The 22,702-nt window shown below is 40.7% G+C and overlaps 1 protein-coding gene across 7 annotated transcripts in view; it reads right to left on the bottom strand.

The window, feature by feature from the left end:
• SEPTIN11 (septin 11) overlaps positions 1–22,702 on the bottom strand; it is an 88,243-nt gene that overhangs the window by 37,906 nt on the left and 27,635 nt on the right. For all 7 annotated transcript variants that reach the window (XM_032400583.1, XM_032400584.1, XM_032400586.1 and 4 more), the window contains exon 2: positions 6,771–6,885. In XM_032400583.1, the coding sequence (XP_032256474.1) occupies positions 6,771–6,885 (115 nt within the window). The remainder of the gene's footprint in view (positions 1–6,770; positions 6,886–22,702) is intronic.

Genomic DNA, 22,702 nt, shown 5'->3' with positions numbered 1-22,702 from the left:
GACTGAAATTACCATCTCATTTTACTAGGTTGAGAATTAGTTAAGCACATGTGAATCAGGAATATCGTGCTTTTTTGCTTTGTTTTCTGTTTTTAAGGCAAGGTAATTTTAATTGTCATTTACATTAAGGTGGAAATTATGAACAATTAGCATTCCAGGCACTACTTACAGCACGGGGTTAATCAATGGGTTGGAAAAACCACAGTTCCTCTAAATTTCAGAGTGCGTTGCTTTCCATTTCTATGCTCTGTGCTTTTAAGGGCCGTAATTAGACAGAGCTACTCTCGCAGCAGTGTGATTCACCAAAAGCAGTTGAGAAGGCAATGACAGATTTTGGAATAAGAGGAATTACAGAACTAGGGGAGTTCTGAGTGCATCAGTTTGTGAGGCCTCTCTCTATCCTCAGAAAGCAGGGCATCTTCTAGAATTCTGAGCTACCCAAAAGAGCAAAAAGTCTTCATTCTAACTAAGTAACTGAAAGCTTACTGGGCACAGGTTTGGATGCAAACCCAACAACCATAACAATATTTTGAGAAAATAAATGAGTAACACCAACTTTGAAGCATTTCAGAACTCCCTAGCGGAGTATCTGGCACAGAACAGGCATTTATTAAAAGTTAATTGAAGGCAGAATGAAGGGGGGGAAATCGGAGGGGGAGAAGAACCATGAGAGACAATGGACTCTGGAAAACAAACTGAGGGTTCTAGAGGGGAGGGGGTTGGGAGGATGGGTTAGCCTGGTGATGGGTATTGAGGAGGGCACGTTCTGCATGGAGCACTGGGTGTTATGCACAAACAATAAATCATGGAACACTATATCTAAAACTAATGATGTAATGTATGGGGATTAACATAACAATAAAAAAATTTAAAAATAAAAAAAAAGTTAATTGAAGGCAAAAAAATGATCATGGTGATAATATATACTGAGATTTGCCATTTTGGTAGATTTTTCAGAGTTTGTTGTTTATTCTGTTATAAATACATCTGCCTAAACATTCCGTTGTTACAATCGAGATTTACTCTTAAAGAGCTATCTGTGGCTTCTGTTTCTCTTGCTCCTGCGGAGGCTGGTGAACAGGACACCCACATCAAAGTGGAAAGCAGTACTACCTCTTCCATTCTATTCTCAGGCTTATTTAAACCACAGGCTCTAAGCTGGACATGAGAAGGAGGGGGAGGGGGAGGAGGAGGAGAAGAAGAAGAAAGAAAAAAGAAAAAGAAAAAAAGACCTAGAAGGATTGTATTATTAATTAGAAGGTAACTGTAGGGGCGCCTGGGTGGCTCAGTCAGTTAAGTGTCTGCCTTCAGCTCAGGTCATGATCCCAGGGTCCTGGGGATCAAGCCCCACATCGGGCTCCTTGCTCCTCGGGGAGTCTGCTTCTCTCTCTTCCTCTGCCTGCCACTCCCCCTGCTTGTGCTCATTCTCTGTCAAATAAATAAGTAAAATCTTAAAAAAAAAAAAAAAAAAAAAGACGGTAACTGTAGATTGGTCAAAGAGCCAATCCATGATTCAGCACCTTTTACTGATTGCCAAGTCTGGCAACTTGTTCAATTATCCAAATAATTGTGCATGAAGGTCGGCCTGCTTCCTCTAAATATTCTAGAATTTTATTCTTGGATGAAGCCAGATAATCAGAGAGCTATGTACCTAAGCTGTGTTGTTTTAACTCCTCATCGAATCACCTGTGATGAAACATGCTTTGTCTAATACCACCAGCCTGCATGAGGGACTTGAAAGAACAGCATATGACACTTGGCATTGCATGGATTAACTGCATTGATCTAGGGAATACTTAGGAATCTAGACCTAACTGCAGAGACACGTACCGTATCTCTTCTGAAAATCCATGGGGGAGATTTTTCTAGGTGAAACTGTTCCATTGGGAGCAACTGTTTTGTTTTTACTTTACAAATACTATAAATCTGTCATTGTTAAACGTTTAACTTATGTTTGGCACATAATATGTGCTCAGTGAGTATTTTTGGGCTGAATGGATTCATTCCATGCTCTGACCACTGGCTGAGAGACAAATGTATCCCTGATAGAATTGCTACAGACTGGCTTGATAGCTTTGAGTTCTGACTCTATTCCTGGCTTCTCTTTCTTTTCTGGGGCTAATTTTATCTTTATTCATTTACTCATTCATTTCGCCCTGTAAATCATTTCAAATCCTTTCCTGGAAAAGCAAAATGGGATAAAAATGTATACCTGAAACTAATGTGACATTGTGTCAACTATACCCAAATAAAAAAAATATATACTTAATAAAATTCTTGAGGAAAAAAAAAGATTTAAGTGTAAAATTCCACAATTTATGTTCATACTATAGTCTTGGCTAAAAAGAACTTAAACTTGCATGGTTTCTATTCCTCTTCCGTCATCCTCTCAAAACAACTATGGTTGGATTATAAGAAAGATTTCTATTTTCAAGACATATTATTAATTTACTTTGACCCTACTACTAAACTGGTTGCCCTTCAAAAGCAGGGATGTTACAGTATTTTATCCATCTTTGTATATACACAAAGAACTTACATACTTCTGGATCAATGTTGAAGCTTCTCATAGAGCTAATGCCATTTTGGAAAATGAATAAGGTATATAAATTTTAAATTGTGAAGAAAGGCTAAATAATTTTGATTCCCTAGAGAAATACAGCATGGATAAGAAAGAAAAGGCTTTGTTTAAATACAGGTGCAGCTCTGGGGGTGATTTAGTATGTCGTAAGCAAGATTGGGGGGGGCGGCTATGAACTCCTGGGTGTTCTGGCATCCAATTTAACATCAAGAATTTCCTTCCCTGTTAAATGAACACCACTCTCCTCTTTATTACATTTCTTTCCAGGATTCAACAGAGATGGGTTCTAATACCAGACATTTAACTCATGGCCTCTAAAACTATACTAAGCTCATGCCAGGATTAGTTACTGCCCTGGTTTGTTTCCCCTCTTTGCAACCTAAAACCTCTTGCCACAAAATAAAATTACAATTCCAAGGCTTTTTTGTTAAACACGATCAGTTTCCTTACTAGGATCGTAACTTTTTTTTTTTTAATTCTCAATTCCCTCCTATAATTATCACATGAAAATAAAGTAATGATGCTATAAATACCACACATGTGCATACTGTGTAAAAAAAATACAAATGGACAGTAGGGTGACAAGTTGAAAAGAAAGTACCATGGATATGCTTAAATTAAATGTCACCTACTCCTCTAAGTGGCTGTCAAAATATTTTGATCAATTAGAATACTTTTTCATAGACTCTTACTTTAAAAATAGATGGACCATTATGGATGGAAGTGGAGGGTATTATGCTGAGTGAAATAAGTCAATGAGAGAAAGACAATTATCATATGGTTTCCCTCATAGGTAGAATATAAGAAACAGCACAGAGGATCATAGGGGAAGGGAGAGAAAACTGAATGGGAAGTCATCAGAGAGGGAGAAACACCACGAGAGACTCTTAACTCTAGAAAACAAACTGAGGGTTGTTGGAGGGGAGGAGGTGGGGGGATGAGGTAACTAGGTGATGGGCATTAAGGAGGGCACGTGGTATGATGAGCACTGGGTGTTATATGCAACTGATGAATCATTGAACACTACATCTGAAACTAATGATGTACTATATGTTGGCTAATTGAATTTAAATAATAAAAAATAAATAAAAATAGATGGACGATTAATTGGCAGTGAGAGTTGTTTTCTTATACAGATATTTTGCTGTAAATTATTTGTGGCAAAGGGATTTGATGTGTTCTACCCTCTGTGGACAAGTATGCTTACTACTTAATGCTGACATCCCTGACCCCTGTCTCCCAAAGAGCTAACGCTGGCTGCAACCAAAGGGCTCCAGAGTCATGGAAGAGAACCTGGTCAGCTAGATATACTGGCATGGAGGAATAGCTAGGACTTACTGTAGAGTTTAAAAAAAAAAAAAAGAATATGAACAGCATGATCTCATTTGTGTAAAACCAAAACATAAAAGTACTTACGTAATCGTGAGAGAGCTGTTTATATCTGTCCAGTGTGTGTCTCTTCCATGCCCAACCTCCTTTCCGATCATGTCTTCTTCCTCACAGGGCATCATTTGTGTTTTGTAGTTAACTAACCCCATATCCCACCCCGAGTGAGCATATGACTCAGGCCTGGTCAGAGACATCCTATGACTGTTCAGCGAGACTTGTCAAGGACGGCGGGTTCTTTCCTCGGGGGTTGCTAAGCCAACAACAACTGCTGAAAGCCATACTAGCCCCATGAAGAAAAAGCCTGAACATGAAGCCAAGCAGAAGCAAGCAGGATCAAGAACCAGAGACCCAGCCTTGAAAACACTCTGTGATTCCCTAGAGCCAGTTGTTCTTAATTACATGATTCAATATATTACTTTTTTAGCGTGCTTTGGAGTTGCAGAGGCCTCTTAACTGAGTTTAAACTGGACTTCTGGAATTCTCTGTGGAAATTTTCCTAATACAAAAACAGAGAGAAACAACACTGCTGGCTTTGAAGATGGAGGAAAGGGTCCACAAGCCAAGGATGCAGGCGGCCTCCAGAAGCTGGCAACAGCAAGGAAATGTGTGTTCCCCCAGAAGTTCTGGAAAGAAACTCAGCCCTGTGGATGCCTTAATTTTAGCCTGGTAAGACACATATGGGACTTCTACAGAACCGTAAGATAATAAGCCAGTGTTGTTTTAAGCCACCAAAAATAATTTTTTAAGTACAGAAAAATGTAGAAGATTTCTAGAAGGATTCCACAGTGCTACCTCTGTGGAATGGAAATGAGGGCAGGAGGGGAAAGGGGGCAGGGAGAGCTTATAATTTTTTAAAAAACAAGTATGTATTATTTTAAATTAAAAAACTAATTTTAAACATGTTTAAGAATGAGCCCAGAATAAAAATCTAAAAATCATAGGCATTATCACCTACCCAGTACAGTCAGAATAGCAGCTGCTTTACAAATCCATCCGGGCAACGTGGATGTGGCTTGTGATGAATTCCAACTGGCATCATAATTGTGCTATTGAACACACAGGGTCAGCCAATGAGCCAATACACCCCACTGCACACCACACACCAGGTCAAACCAGGTCCTTCCAGCAAACCCAATCCCACTGAAAGGCATTATCTTACTTGCAGGGGCTGGGATATAACTCTCACATGTATTCTTGAAGCTGATTTTGGAGACAGGGCTGAGGGAGGCAGGGAAGAGAAGCCAGAATAGTAACTGTCCTCTAATTTAGCACGCTTTTCAATAGAAAATCAACAAATTGCCAACAAATTGCTACGCTAATGAAGAATTGCCCTGCTCTGCAATGAGCATTTACCCTAAGAGAAAAGACAACTCATTTATGCCACTCTGTAGAACGAGCTGCCATTCAGGAGCTCCCCTGCTGAATTTTAAACAGCTTCATGTAGGGGAAAGGGGAATGCATGAGAGCTGGCTTCTTTGGTCATGTTTCTCTCCAGTTATTGTCTTATCCAGCGCTTTCAGACGTAACGCCAGAGTGCAAGCTGGTCTGTAGTGTACAAGTCGGTTGTGGCTTTCTACAAATGAACACCCAATCCAGGGGCTACATTGAATATGCTCAGGTTTTTTGAAAAAGAAAATATCTGGCCCTTCCCCTAATAACTAACAAATTTTTAAAATGGTGGTTCTTATATTCAATGCCTACCTTTTTAAAATTCACTTCATTTTACTTGGACAAGAGAAATAAGTCTGGTACATTCTGCCAAGCTTGGGGGAAGGATGGTCCACTTGGCTACATATGTAATTTCTTCTGGTCTAGCTCAGAGTGATGTCTCCGAAACATACGCCCAGAGGACAAGAGGACAGTGGCAACAAAACAATGCCGCCCAAACCATTTCACTGCCGTACAGCCCGGCCATTCATCAGCACTGACAAAGAAGGGAAGGCCATTATCTGTGCCAGGGGCATCTCTGTTTCAACCCAACAGATTTACACTTCTATTTTCCTCCCCCCGCCCCCCACCTTCTTTTCTGCCTTTCCTTTAAAAAGGATATGGCTAGAAAGAAGAAAAATACTAAGGCCAGAGGCCTAGACTAAGATATGAATAAAACATACTGAGGAAACAGATAAAGCAATTCTCTTGGGGTTTTTTCCATTTATCTACCAGGAATAAACTAAGGTCAGTTTTAGATTCCAATTTAAAGACAAAAGTTTAATTTGATAATTCGGGCAGAAAACTTATTTCAAATATAAAACAGAATTTTAAATTCTTTTGCTCTAAAAACCAAAAATGTAAACATTATGTTTATTAAGGAAGTTAGAGTAATTTCAGGTTTTACTTATATTAGGTTGTATATCTTTGAAAAGATTTCAATGGAGGTTACTATTGCACTGTAGTCATAAATTCTAAAAATGCTTTTGAATGATCTTACTATGTGTGTTCATATCACTTCCTTCTTTCTACTTCCTATAGTCTAGTTAGGATCTAAGTCCCTCCCCCCACCAAAAATTAAAATAAGTGTTTTAATAACAATACTGAACTGACCATTTGAATGTGTGACACAAATAAAAATAACAATTTGAGTAACATCGCAAAGCTTATGAAACATTTACCAAATACAAGTCTCAATCTGTGTAACTATGTGACATATATACAGTGTGTATTATTGTGCTACTTTACTAATGAAAGAAAGAAAAGTAAAAATATCATTCCCCTATTTCCCTGAAATGTGCCCCTCTGATAGTCACCTGCCAACACCTAAGGATCAGACTCCCTGCTCAGCAGCAAGAGATGAGTCACTTACCAACACACAGGATGTTGAAACAGAATCCTTGAGAAGTAGATTTATTGACCAGCTGGTCCGGGAGACTGTCAAATCCAACATGTCCAGAAAGGGACAAGTTCCGAAGCTCTTCATTCTGGAATTTCAGAGGGAAAGGTTTGAGAATTCATGAACTATGCCACCTGAGTTACCAAGCATTGTGGATATTACCCTCCCCCTCCCCCTCTTCTTAACTGCATGGAAAAAGAAGATTCCCTCTAAACCCACATCCTCCTTGCCTTCAGTTGCTCTTCCACAAAATCACACTGACTCCCAAAGCAGACTCTCTCCCAAGGAATCTCACTTCTGGTTACAAGTGTCCTGGTCCAGGGAAATATGAGCTTCTAGAGGTGGCTATTTCAGATATGCATTAAGTGACATAAAAAAAACAACCATGTTGATGGCTTCAAGAATTCAAGAAAAATTTTCAATTTACTTTCAATCCAGAGTGTAAAATAAGTAACACTCTTTTAGATACAGAAGGAACTCTGAGACCCTCAGAATGGAAGATACACACTTGTTACAATTATAAAAATTCTGTAACCACCATAAATGCAACATATTTAAAACTATTCAGCTCTTGAATTGGTCCTGTCTCCACCATCAGCTATACAGGCTTTTTGGGGCATCTTTGCTTTCCCCTGCGCAGCACCCAACACAGGTTCTGCACTCACTGGGCCTTCTCAGAGTTTACTGAAGGAGACTGGGATAAGGTAGTTATCATACACTTAAAAATGTGGGTGATTCATGCTATTTTATAATGGTGCTGACTGCCTCCATGACTTTGAATGCATCTCTTATGTATTGGAGGTAATCTATGAAAACTTTCTTTCCCAAGAAAACAGAGGTGAGCTATGGTCCTTCAATTACAACATCATGGTTATGGTTTGGGATTCCAGAAACTAGATATTGAAAGCCTCCTTGAAAACAAGACTCCTGGTGTTCTTTCTGGCTCTGTTACCAGTGATCTTTAATATTCAAAATACTGAAGTTTGAATGAGAAAATGAGTCTCAAAACCCTATTTTTTTAATAAAAAAGAAAAAGCTTTGCACAGGATCATTTCAATGATATTTTTTAAAAGACTGGTTTTCATTATTCTTCTATTTGTTACATAATGATGACAGTGATTTCTTTTAATAATCAAGGACTGAGACTCCATTTTCACATTACTATGGTCACTATCTAGGCAGAGAAATAGGACTCCCTAAATACAATGATTTTAAAGGAATGTTTTATGAACAACATAATGGCTAAGGTCCTTGCCGCTCTAGAATTCTAATTCTGTGAAATACAACTAAAAACCGGCACACTGCCCGAATACCATGGTGGCAGCTGCAGGTTTGAGGTCAATGGGACAGAGAGCAGATGCCTAGTCTATGAATAGTTTCCTTGAAACCTGCCAACAATGAATATGAGACTCAAGAGTAGGCACTTATCCTTGAACAGGATGGCATGGTTGACAGCTCCCCAAGCAGCTTTGATGGCAGGCCCCCACGGGCAGAGGCCCCCATGGGCAGCAGGCCTGGTAGCTGGCCAGGCCTCCTCACACCACCACATGGACCTCATTCTACCACCTGCCCCTTCCTCCTCCATACCTCAAAGGTTCAGACACCAGGTATTTTTAGGGTGTTTACCACATCCTCCAAGACTTGGGGGAGGAGGATTTGAAATGAGTCTGGGTTATATTTAGAACTCTTTCCACCACAGCTGTGCGGTGGCTGTTGAGCATCAGGCTGGGAGATGCCACCACACCAGCCTTCATTTGAGCTGCATCTCTGACCTGAACAGTCAGTGAACGGCCTGAAAGGAGGCAAGGCAGGGAAGAACCATCATCCTACACTCCCCCCCTCTTCCCCACCACAACAATTCTTTTCATTTCTGGTGGGGGGGGGGGAGGCGGGGAGAGTGGTTTATTACTGTGGCTTCTGCATTGTTGGGTTTTTAGATTCAGATAGATATCCACCCATGAGCCAATCCTGGGAAAGAATCAGAGTTAGTAATTATAGCTCTCATCCCAGAACCCAATGCACAGCATCTCATATTCTCACCATTTCCAAAACACGAGAAACCACCCACACACCCACTGAGTATTTTTATACCCACTGAAAACCACATACAAAATGAAGGGTTATAAAACAGTTTGGTCTTGAAATTTTTTAAATTTAAATTTATTTCTTCAGAGTCTGTCTTCTAACTTTGTAATATGAAATATGTAAATTTTATATTGCCATTTTAGAATTTCATAATTTGAGCCTAATTCTCTGCCTAGTATTAAAGGAACTTGGAGGGTCACTGGCCATCAGTATGTGATTGGAAAAAGGTAAGTCGGAAGTTCCTCCTGTGGTTCACGAGCAGGCTTAAAAACTGGAAAGCGCTGTAGGAAAAGCAAAGAGAGGCTCTAAGTCACACACAACAGCAGCTGAACTGAATTCCTACGCCCCAGAATTTTAGGTCACCATGTTTACTGCTTCTTGCCTTAGCTATCTCTCCTCCAAAAAATGTAAGATCTCTTTTGAGTCTATGGGTGCAGTCTTAGGGAATTTCATATATTGTCATGTCCTTAACCACTGTCACACATCTGGAAATGACTCTCAGCTTTTTATCTCTAATACTGAATTTTTTGCCTGAGTTCCAGTTCTGAATCTCTATCAAAGGGATGATTCTCTTGGGTTGTCCCACCTGTACCTCAAACTGATGTTCATGAAACTGAAATCATATTTCTCCATCCCAAACCCTATTTCTGTTAATGGCACTTAGGTTATGCCCTCTCATCCCTTGCATAAATTCCAAAGTGTTATCAAGACCATATCCTCCTCCCCTTTATTCCTACTGACTCAACCACCTTCTATCTGGTCCCCTTACCTCCACCCCATTCCCTCTAATCCCTCCTCTCTCTACTTTGCTGCAAAAGGGATCTCTGAACTTAAAGGTCCCCATCCAAACTCCTTGGACTGCCATCTCAAGGGCCTCCATGGGCTAATCCCTAATCTCCTACCTAATCTCCCACTTCTCCCCATAGGACACCTTTCACTGCAGCTAACCTGAATTCCTTACTATTCCTGAGACAACCCCACATTTCTCCCCATCAGAGTTTATTCACACCATTTCCTCTATCTGGGAAGACCTTATAGTCAATGTTTACATATCCAAACCTTCCAGATACTGCTGAAATGTGATCTCCAGCATTATCTTTATTATTAAATCTCAGAGAGAATTTCAGTAAACATACCCCTTACCAATGAAAGGAAAATGATGATTGGATAAAGATGGGTCAAGCCATTTGGTATGCGAGGACCATCATAACAGCTAACATTTATTGACCATTTCCAATGTTCCAGGAAAGCCTTAATAATGAACTTGTTAATTTATCTTAACAATTCTATAAGATAGTTACTATTATGACCCAACCTCAATTTTTGATTAGAAAACAGAGGCACTTAAGTTTAGTAACTTGTCCAACGTCACACAGTTAGTAAGCTGAGGAGCTGAAATCTGATCCCAGAAGTCAGGCTGTAGAATCCAGAGACCTTGCACTTAGTCACTGGTACAGCAGGATGATCTACTAAGTTCTCAGACAGCCCCAGACAATACAATGGTTTTAGCTGTTATCAAAATCCAATACGTTAAAGTAGGGAGAAAAAAAAAAAACTCTCTGAAGTCATAATTCTTTGGCAACCGTAAGAGATGGAAGGTGAGAATTAGAACTGGCAAAGTAGCTCTAAATATATTTCCACTGGTCCTGGCAACGCCAAGGCCAGACCTCGATTTCTGCAGCCACAGCACATGAAGCCAGTAATATAAGGCTTAGTTTTGACCATTCTTTAAATGAAAGTGCCAACATGGAACCACTACGTAAGTGACTATAAGACCTTAGTTGATTTAGTCCTCCATTTGCTAATCTATCTATGGAGGATTTGTACTTACATGATTTCTATGCCTACTCCATCTTGAAATGGGTTATGACTAATTCTATGGTATAAAGTAATTTAACAACCTCATTTTTCTCTTTTCGGGTCACCTCCTCATGGACACAATTATTTATTTGCTCATTCAAAAATACTCACTGTTCAAAGCAGTAAGGGACCAGATGTTATTTTTGTTATTCATTGATAAACACTCTTCCTGCCCTTAAGAGGTTTACTATTTAGGGGCACCCAGGTGGTTCAGTTGGTTAAGCGGTTGACTCCTGATTTCGGCTCAGGTCATGATCTCAGAGTCCTAGGATCAAGCCTCACATTGGGCTCTGCACTCAGTGGGGAGCCTGCTTGAGGATTCTCTCTCCCTCTCCCTTTGCCCCTCCCCCCACTCCCCCACTTGTGCACTCACATGCTCTCTCTCTCTCTCTCCCTTTAGAGAGAGAGAGAGAGAGAGAGCATGGTGGGGGGTGGGGTGAGGAGCAGAGGGAGAAGGATAAAGAAATCCAAGCAGACGCCATGCTCTGCATGGAGCCCGACTCAGGGCTTGATCTCAGGACCCCAAGATCACAACCCCAATTGAAACCAAGAGTCAGACACTCAACTGACACCACCCAGGCACCCCTAAAATAAATAAATCTTAAAAAAAAAAAAGAGAGGTTTACCATTAGCAGTAGAGACAGGACATCAATTAATGTAATACCACTAAGGATTAAAGTGATAAATACCATGACTTTATGGTTGATATGAGAAGAAGCTTTTGGCTAGGGAAATTCAAGAACACCTTTTGGAGGCCAGAGCTCCCCAACTCTACCAGGGGAACAAAAGTCCAGCTTGCAGAAGCCTTCTAGATAAATGCCGTCTATGCCCAAAGGGTCACTTTACTATGAATGTATACTCTGAAGTTTATAATCAACACATTTTTTCAGAAGATGCCTAGCTGACTTCATTACTAAAATAATCATAAAGTAAATTATTTAAGAATGTGTGCCAACACCTACATTCTGAGTGCTGCTTTAAAAGAAGTTCCACAGGGGCACCTGAGTGGCTCAATCGGTTGGGCATCTGACTCTTGATTTCAGCTCCAGTCGTGATCTCGAGGTCATGAGATCAAGCCCCACATCAGGCTCAATGCTGGGCATGGAGCTGGCTTGGGATTCTCTCTCTCCCTCTGCCCCTCCCCTCCCCATGTGCTTGCGTGCGCTCTCTCTCTCTCTAAATAAAATAAAATAAAATAAGTTCCACAACTCCAAATCTTGCTTAACCAGGAGCAGGACGGCAAGGGGTTTGGAGTCAGAAAGCCATGGATTTGAATCCCAGCTTTGCTTCCTACTTTTCTTAGTCTCTGATGGAGCACTTGGCAGGGTGGTTGGGAGGAGCTAAGGAATCAGTAAGTATGAGAGTGCCTAGCACTTAAGGTCCTCAGGAAACCTGGGTTTCCTTTTTCTAATTAGGTGGGAGGAAAAGATGACTGATTTTAAAATCCGAAATGAATGAGCTCTGCCAGCGCTGTTCAGCATGCCAGGAGATGCTGCTGATTAGCAAAACCCGCAGACTAACCAAGAAAGAAAAATCACAAAGGGAAGAACAGAATGAACAAAAAGGAAGTAGAGGAGAGAGAGAAGATTCTAGCTGAAAGAAAATTCACCCTAAATAGGAAAGTCATTTACAAAGCTGGGGGAAAAGCCATAGAATCACATTCCTATTTGCATCAACATCCTCCACAGCTGGAAACCATTCCGGATTCCCCTCTTCATTTTTCCCCTCTATTTTAATCCAGCTCAGAGCCTCCTGAAACTGGATGTGCACAGATGGGTTCTATTCACCATATTCAAAGTGAAATGATATCCCCTTTCTTTGCTTTTAAAACTGAAGGCTTCCCTGGTGTGGTTAGGTAATCTATGGCTGCTGATCCTTATCAGCCAGCAGAAGCATGGGAGCACGTTACCAAGGTGATAGATGTTTTCATGTATGTTGCAAACAATTAGACATAATTTTTACCTTTAAAAATAGATACTACCATTTAAATTTAGAAAGATTTCACCCCTTTAAAATTATATTTTTTTTTTAAATTTGAGCAATAACTTTTATGCATTCATTTAGAGAGCTGGAGATTTTGTTGACAAGAAGTGGCAATTACATTCTTCTCAAAGCCTCATATTATAGATGATAAGTTATATTGACCCAAGTCAAAGCCTCATCTGTAAATGAGGAGATTTCACCAAAAGGCCTCTAAGCAAAGTCTTTGGTTCTAATGTTAATTCTAAGGTTTCTTGAATCTGAAAATCACAGATGCATAAATCCAATTCTGTCATGTTGCTTGAAGACAGCCAACACAAGGCAAAAAATTCCTGGTAGTATATTTTCTCTTGCCAAAACAAAACAGCTCAATTTTTAAATGACCCTTCAAAGTGAGTTTCTATCAGTTATCCTAGGAAACTCCAAACCTAATAGAAATCTGTGTGTTTGCCTCTGTTTTCCAGCTTAATTTTTCATTTTTGCTTAACTATAATAATTATGACTTAGTTTTTAAAAAAGTTATAAAAAGTTCACCCTTTACAACTGCCCTGCTTAAAAACATTTTTTCCTTCAGCTGTATCTGCTGTCTTCCACGAGATTTTTGAAAAGTGGATTTACAGCCTCGAAACAAAACAGGAAATAACTCTTCTGTGTAAGTTAATCATCTGTGTTCAAGAAAAAAAAAAGTAAATCTTTATTCATGCTTTCATTCATTCAACAAATATTTATTGAATACCAACGTGTGCTAGATACTGTGCTAAATGCTAAGGAGGTGATGGTGAGGAAACAAAGCATCCCTAACTCACGGACCATAGTCTAGTGGGGCACATCGATGTTAGTCAAATAGTCACAAATATATAATCGTCAACTATGCAAAAGTGCAGGATGCAGTGCAACCTTATACCTCACGTGACTGGCACCAGCCTTCAGTGTGTAAAAACAGCGTTAGCCTGCAGCATTTTCGGATATTAATTTAGCAGATAGCCCCTATGTACAGTTGATGTGCAAGTTTCATGTATTCAGATGAAAACAAAGAGTATTTCTGACCAGCATTGCCTGATGGAAGGAAGTAGAAATGATTAAGACTCAAGTCTTAAGAAAACGAATGTCCAATTTTAAGTGAAGCTGAGATACAATCGTGGGACATACTCCCTTTGCTCTGTCTTTCCCCCCATAAAGAAGATGCCCACTCAGAGAAAAGAGGAGGTACATGTCCCTTCCTCACCTCAGGTAGTGTCTTGTTTTGAGGTCCTGTTTCAGTGTACAGATGCCACCTAGTTGAAGATAGGCAGAGAAGAACATGCTATTCCTTACATGAAATCCTTGACTGAACACCAGCCAATATTGGAGAAATCCTGGCCTCACAAACTGCCCAAGAAGTTTTACCCAACTGCCTGATTGATCATTTTCATAAATACACACTCTTATCTAACTACATTTTAGAAAGTATTGAACTGGTTTCATATTCTCTTTTGAAGAAAGAAAAGTTGGTGGGAAGATGGGAAACGCCCTTAGTTCCCATGCAAAAGGGAAAACACTGGAATGCTAAATATCTCAAGCCACAACTATGAAGTCCGCATGGGGATGTTTTCAAGGCTAGGCAATGCTGGGGTAATTTCCATAATATAAAATGTCTGAAGCATCTCATTACCAATGAGGATCGCGTTCTTTAAGGATGACTTGGAGAACATTTGTGATTCTGCTTGTCATCTATACCATGAAACCCCAAAGTCAGAGCCAAGAAAACCCCACGGAAACTGTCTCACACAAGCAGCAGAATAGAGAGCCAGGAAGAAGAGAGAACAGTTAGGAGGAAAACCGTAAGAGGAAAGAACTTGAGTGTAGCCCAGCTGGAAGCGGGGACTGAGAAGGAGCATCCAAGCGCCAGCCCCCAAGTCAGAAAGCCAGGTAGATCAGCTCTGACTGACAAACCTAGGGAGCCAGCCTCAAAAACACCACCAAAGAACCAGAAAAGATCTTGATTCATATTGAGTAACTGCCCCAATTTCAAGTGTCATTTAAAGTAAGTCTCTCCAAAAGACTGCCAGAGAAGGAACAAATTTTGCTTTTCCAGATCCTTGCAAAAATAATGTGTGGGGGTTTTCTTTGGGAGTCGTATGACTATAGGGAAATTTTACTTTCTAAGTGTTATATTTCTGTAATACTTGAATTATTGCAAAACAAACACCTCACACCTTTTAAACAGAAAATAAAAGATTTTAAACATTGGGAAATGCTAAAAAGGATAATAATAAATAACAAATAAATAATAAAAATCCTTTCAAAGGAGGTAATCCTGTAATTTTTATTGCGGCTAATAGATGGGTGATAGGATAAAATACACAAGTATTTATTTTTTCTCATTTTTAAAAAAATTTTTTAAGGATTTTTATTTATTTATTGGGAGAGAGAATGATAGAGAGAGAGCATGAGAGGGAGGAGGGTCAGAGGGAGAAGCACGCTCCCTGCTGAGCAGGGAGCCCAATGCGGGACTCGATCCCAGGACTCCAGGATCATGACCTGAGCCGAAGGCAGTCGCTCAACCAACTGAGCCACCCAGTATTTATTTTTTCTAATAACAGAACCCAATCACATTGAAAGTGATAAAAGTGAGCACAAAAGCAGAACAGTACAGTGGAAATTGCTTGGTGGGGGAAGTCAGAGGACTCAGGGCAACTTTGCCATTATTTAGCAGTGTGACCTAGATAGGGTAAGTCATTTAACTTCTCAGCCTCAGTTCTGCCAACTTTAAGATAAAGTACTTCACAGGGGTATTGCAAGAATTAACATAATTCTCTATCTTCAGCTCAGTTTACACACTTTTCTCAGATGGCCTCTTCCTTGCCCACCACGTTGGTGAACCTTCCATAGGCTAATTACTGCCTGTCATAACCCACAGCTCCTCCTCTCTCCCGAGCATCCATAGCCCAGGCATTGCTAAGCCAACATCTCCTAAGTGGAACTCATGCTATCCCTCATTTAACTTAAATCTGTCCTTCCTCACTGTTTCTTATGTCAAATGGCAACATCTACTTCAAGGTATCAGAGAGTCCCCTAGAATAACATTGATCAACGTGCATATTGTTAACCCTGATTAAAAATGTACATAAATTTGTAGGCTTCCAACCTCCTGCAGGAAAAAAAAAAAAGGTCCACTGTATAATCATTAAACCCCCTGCTGGCCTCTGAATTCAACAGTGAAGACTTCTTGAGGACATCCGTACCAAGCTGGCTTTTCTCCTCTGCGCCCAGATGAAATAACCACCCACCACCCTTTTTTAGCCAAATCTTTCCCACCCAACCCTTTAACGGACTGAATCCCGTCTATCAGCTGATTCATGACTTGAATATTCCCCTTCTCCTAACACTACACCCATTAGGCTTCACCAAAATTTGTATGTGTGTGACATTTTACCACAGTCATATTCTCCAACCTCCTCATTCTCAGATAAGGAGGCAGGTACAGTGACTGATGGGTTTTCCCTATAAACCGGGCCAGGTGGCAAGACAGGGCCACAGGGACACCCAGCACCCTGGTGCCTGGTCCATCCTTCTCTCCCTTACACTTGGGCTGGCTCTGAAGGTAAGAATTCATAGTGGTTGCTGAGGGAAGCCTGACACCCAAGCCGGGAAACAGCACTGCCTGGGTTCTAGTTCTCCACAGGGGCCCCCAGCTCCCTTATGTCTTCTCTACATCCCACCTCCCATCACAGCAACAGCCCACACCACCTCCAAGATCTGCCTGGCTTGTCTGTGATGAAAGTCCCACCTCTGACCCAACAGAAATGAATTCCTCACATAATTAGGAAAAATACTGTTTAAAAGCAGTCCCTAGAAGTGGGTATCGGAAGTGAACAGAGCCCCAGCTGCTGCTTACAACCCTGGATCCCAAGGGGGTGGGGAGGGGGACGGGAGAGGTAGTGCTGAATTATTAGTAAATCAGACTTTCAGCAATCCAGAAATTGTACAAAGTGGAAGCACTTTCTTCTTACAGACAGAATGTCTTTCTAAAAGTCCGTGTGAACTATGAGAGCTTCAATCTAACTGCATGCCAAAAATTAACAACAACAACAACAACAAAAAAAGACATTTTCTTAAGTTTCCAAAGACGATTCCTTCTTTTTGAGTCAAAGTGACTAATGCCTGTAACAGCCTAACGTTACAAAGTGCTGATCAGCAGAAAGTCTCATGTTTGGGAATGACGAGGCCCACATGTGCATTCCAGACACCCTTACAAATGCTGCAGCGCTCAGAGGAAGAGGAGGTGGGAGGGAAGCAATGTGACAAACAGTCAAGAAGCATTTATAAAGGCACGATCCAATTAGAAACAGATGCTACAGCTGTTCTCTCGCACCGCTGCACATCACAGAGATGATGAGAAGCCCTTCCCCATGGCTAGCCACCTCGGAAAGTTAATGAGAAAACCAGGGAGGAGGGTCATAATCATCTTAAAATCCTCTGGCTCTGCAGTGGGATTCCCAAATAACTGGATTCCGTTTCAAACATATCACCTATCTTGCAGAGGAGAAAACCACCCAAATGTCTCACAGTGGCTCATTTGCCCTGCCCACGGTGTGGGATAGCTTCCACACAAACTTTTTCAGAACAGTGATGAATAGGAGGTCAAAGATTATTAAGGGTGCTTATCAGTTGGAAGTTTCCCCCCTCAACTTCTTATGTATGGTTCTACTCCTCATATTCACACATCAATTCCTTAGTGCTTCCTATCTGAGAAATATCACAGCTCAGTTTGTGTATTTCTATTTGCTGAATGCATTAATCAGCAAATAATGAAATATGGATGGGACACTTCCTTCCCTATGCCACCATTTCTATCACCGGATATAAATTAGCCACTTCCTTTTTGAAAGATATCATTTATTTCTGTCCCTTTCTGATAATGGAAGGGGATTTCAGTTATGGTAATGACCATGTAATAGTGGTCCCTGAAAAAGAAGAGGAAAAATCCAAACCAGCTCTAAGGCAGTCATAAACAAAAGTACCAGGGATATTTCAGTCCCAACCTGGCTACTAAAAGTAGCCATATTCAGGCCATATTCAGTTCCTAACCCAGGCTGGTCTAAAACATCTCTGAGTGCAGTGATAGATTTCCAGCCCCTGAAAATTGAGGGGCTATACCAAAAATGCCCAAAGCCATGGTAAATATATTCTCAGGAAATAAGCATACAAATTAACATTTGATACCACTCTGCAAGTATTAAACAATTCTGGCCAAAATTCTCAAACCTTCCTAAAAGTTCTACTGCATCTTACTCTCAGCCCTGGATGAAACACTATCAGGGTGGAATAGAGGTTGTTTACATACATTTGGGGGCATGTATTAATTTCCTATTGCTATGTAACAAATTATCACAAACTTGGGGCTTGAAACAACGCCTATTTATTAGCTCTTGGTTGTGAAGGTCAGAAGTCTGGATGGGGCATGGCTGGGTTCTCTGCTCAGGATATCACCTGAAATCAAGGTGGTGGCCAAGGTGAGTTCTGATCTGGAAGCTCATGTGGGTTGTTGTCAGAATTCAATTCCTTGCAACTATAGGACTGAAGTTCTCCTCTCCATGCCCACTACCAGCCAGGGACTGACACAAAAGGACACCCATAGTGACTAGCCATGTGGCCATCTCGTCTTCATAGCCAACAGGGAACCCCTCATGTCCCTCTTCACATTTCAAATCTTCTTCAAGAAGAATCCAGTTCCTTTCAAGGGACTCATTAGGTCAGGTCCACCCACGATAATCTTCATATTTTAAAGTCAGCTGTGCCATACATAACTTAATCATAGGAGTGACTATCCCATCATATTCCCAAGCTCTGGGTGTTAAACGGGGTGTGTTCACCAGAAATCAGGGATTGGGGGCCATTTTAGGGTTCTGTGTTATTATATTCCTATATTCTTCTGTTTAACTTTAGGATATGATAATATTAGCACTTGTCTAACTCAAAACAAAACACAACTAAGTCTCCAGGAAAAAAAAGACAAATTAGTAAAAGCATAGGAAACTAGATCTCTCTCAAGTTACCAAGGGAAGTTACCACTAACAAAAGTAAACTTTGCAAATATTTAGGTGCTTCTACATAATAAGAATTCTAGGAAATGCAAAAGCTTTTAAGGAACTTAACCCTTATTAGGGGGAAAAGTCATTGAGATAAAACAGAAGACAAGCGCAAAATGTTGGGTGATGAAATACACACAAAGGTTACCAAGGTTGGACAATGGAGATTGACAGGGGCCATGGCAAAAAAGTAAGGCTTTCTTAGAGGAGGACAGATTTCGCATGAGATCTTAACACGACCTAGGTCATGATAAGATAAAAATTAGATTCAGACTGCTGCGGGGAAGGAATGAGACGGGAGGAGAGAAAGAAGTAGTCAAGAGAAACAGCAGGAAAACAAAGAGATCTAAAGGGCATGGAAATCAATGAACTGGAAAAAACTGAAGAATAATTAAGAGTAGAGGATATAAGACTTTAAAATTGGTTCACATTTCAGTTTACTGGAAATATTCCTTAAAGTATTATGAAGATAAATATAAGCAATACATAACTAAATACATGCCCAGGCTCTGTCACTGAGTGTTCCAGGGTTGAGTGAGAGATGGGAGCTAGGAGCAATCACTGAACAATTGCATCATGAAAGATTTTTCGTTTCCTACCAACCAATGCACTTATGAACATATCTTCTCACCAGAGCAGAAGACCAAGGGATCTGGAGTATAAAACTGCCTTCCAGCCAAGGTTTTAACCCAGATTACGAGCCTGGGCAACCATCCAAATGGTAAGCTATTTCATGCAAACTTCCTTTAGAGCATTAAAAAAAAAAAAAGCATATCTTGCAGAGACCCTAACAGACTCCATTAGTTAGGACTATAATTTCTGCCATTCTAATCAAGCGAAAGCTTTCTTCTTTCTTACTCTATTCTCCTTCTCAAAAAATAGAACCAATTAACCTCTAAAAAAAAAAATACTCCCACCAGCAGAACAGACAACTCTCTGCCTTAAAGAGGTTAACTGCATATTACAGAAGCATCCATTCAGCTGTTAAAAAAAAAAAAAAAGTTGGTTTAGGGGTTTTCTCACACATCTTGGTGTGCTTAGAAAAGTAGACCCACGGGACTATATTATAATTTTCCTCTACACTCAAAGGTTTACTATTGCTAGATGGTTTGGGATGCTGGCTCTCTGGTCCTGATCAGCTAATGCAAAACAAACCTTCTTTTCACATGCTGCCACAGAAAGAATGTTCCCACAGTCCCCTCCACCCCCTCCATTGTCTCTTAGAGAGGGATTTTCATTATCATTATTATCATGGTATTTCTGAATAATCAGTAGGACCCAAGGAGGATACTACAGACAACAATCTGTTATAAAATCCCATTAGCTCTCAAAAACAGATGATAAATATGTGCAGCAAATAGCAGGTTACAATTTCATGCACGTTGTTCCCACAAAGCACAAAGGGATTGGGTCAGCAGCCCAGACTTCTCACTAGATGGGGTCCGGTTCCATCTCAAAGCTCCTAGATTAACAGATTAAGAATTGGGGGGTATGTGAATGGGAATACGTTTCTGACGGTCTTTGATAGCATGATTACAGGGAGGCATTACGCTGAAATTGAAACTTGAAAAATTATAGCTTGGCAAGAGATCCTTGCTGTAATTCATATATTCTGTACGAAGGAGAAACTGAGAAAGTTAAATGGGACCCAGTATGAAAGAAAGTCTTAGGCACTGATCCAAGTTGCTAGCTGCCTTTAAACTCTTCCAAAGCCTAATGGTTGATTAGAATAATTATTATTCACATAGTGAAAATGAAAGGCAGGCAGGAGGAAAAAAAGTGATAATTACATTGGCAAAAACAAGAAAAGCAACTTTGGCCATTTGGATTTGAGAAAAATCCAAGCCTCAAATCCCTCCCACATAACGAGGGTCAGACCATATATCTTACTATAATCATGGCTACACAGAGTTAAACCCCTTTTGCCACAATTGCACCAACTGTGCATACTGAGGTTGGTTATTACCAGGAGTGGGTTTTGTGCATTGTGGTAGCTGCAACCACCAATGTAGGGAACTAAGGCTTGGCATCTAGCCCCCAGGATTCCTGCTCAAGCCAACTTCCTACACACTCTTTAGCCCAGATATTAATAATTCGGAAGACAGTGTGACAGCACAAGTCATCTGGCTACTCACATGCACAAAACATCAGGGAATAATCACTAATTATTAGTGAAGCTGCAGTCCTCATGGAGAGTAAAGCCCTAATAAATGTACTTCATATTCTTGGATCAAGGTAGAAAAGTAGACAGATATCTTTTGAAAGGATCAATTCAAAGTTGCCTGGACTACCTAAATAATTAAAGTTAAAATATTCAGAGTAGCAAAAAGAGGGAATAGGCTCTACCACTTTTTTAGCCAGAGAACTAAAAAAGGGGGGGGGGGGGAGAGGGTAATATTGCCTTTGATTGATCAACCAAGAAGCAATAACTAAAGATTTATGTAAAGACTGCAATGCTAAGTGTGGTCTAGCAGAAACAAACAAGATACTCGGAGACCACCATGTGTGGTCTATTCTTTGAGCATTTCCCACAACCATCCACATAAATAATGGTTCACTGGATACTTTTGTGCCACATACCATACCTGGACCTTTATAAAAAATCTTCCCAGGGGCGCCTGGGTGGCTCAGTCGTTAAGGGTCTGCCTTTGGCTCAGGTCATGATCCCGGGGTCCTGGGATCGAGCCCCTTATTGGGCTCCCTGCTCCGCAAGAAGCCTGCTTCTCGCTCTCCCACTCCCCCTGCTTGTGTTCCCTCTCTTGCTGTGTCTCTCTCTGTCAAATAAATAAATAAATAAAATCTTAAAAAAAAAAAATCTTCCTATTGGGGTGCCCGGGTGGCTCAGTCAGTTAAGTGGCCAAGTATTGATTTCAGCTCAGGTCATGATCTCAGGGTCATGGGATCCAGCCCACAGCTGGCTCCGCACTTAGCAGGGAGTCTGCTTGAGGATTCTCTCTCTTCCTCTCCTCCTGCCCCTCTCCCGCCTTCGCATGCACACTCACTCTCTCTCTCAAATAAATAAATCTTAAAAAAAAATCTTTCCACTTAATCCTTATAACACTGTGAAATAGATATTATTGGCTCCATTTTATGGATGAGAAAATAAATCAAAGCTCTATAAAATGGCAGAACCAGTATTTAAGCCAGTTATGCCAGATTCCAAGTCCATCACCACCACTACCTTAAGCTGGACAATTGACTCTTTTCAAAGCACACCCACCTCTGCACAGAGAAAGCCTCCATCCTCAACTCTACCTGTCAAATCCTACTCATCCTTAAAATTCTAGGCAAAATCCCATCTTCCTCATTTAGCCTTCCCTGGTTCCTTGAATTGCACACCTTTGCTCTCTATCGTATCAACATTCACTGTATTTGGGCCACTCATCACATCCAGCATCTAGCACTACACTTAGCTTTCCACTGGTCCAGCCGCCAGAAGAATGTGGATTTCTTAAGGACAGGAAAGCTGTCGTACTCATCTTACTTTGAACCTTACTACAAAGTCACATGTACCAGTGCTGTACTGTATATTTAAGGTGAATGACTTAGAGACCCAGAGACTCAGTTCTCACAGAGTCTTCCTCTGCCTCCTCCAACAAAAAATAACTGCCATACAGGAGTGGCATTCGTTATGGGCTAAAATGCCCAAGGTGTGTTTGATGGGGGAGATTTAAGAGGGTCATTGGAAAACGGAGAAGAGAAATTAATGCTTCAGTTGCATGCTTCAATGTGGTCTCTTCCCAATACTTAGAGGCAGGCAATTGTGCCCAGTTTGAGCTCAAACATCATAGGGGCTCTTACTCGCAAGACATAATTATTCTGCTAAAGTTAAAGTTAACATTTATAAAGCATTTGTGTGTGCTCTCACACTCTCTCTATATATTTATATGCCTATACCAGGCACCATTC

The sequence above is a fragment of the Phoca vitulina genome, unplaced genomic scaffold, assembly GCF_004348235.1.
Source record: "Phoca vitulina isolate PV1807 unplaced genomic scaffold, GSC_HSeal_1.0 scaffold3, whole genome shotgun sequence".
Taxonomy (NCBI): Eukaryota; Metazoa; Chordata; class Mammalia; order Carnivora; family Phocidae; genus Phoca; species Phoca vitulina.
The sequence above is the reverse complement of the archived record's forward strand: the minus strand, read 5'-3'. Positions and strand labels throughout refer to the sequence as shown.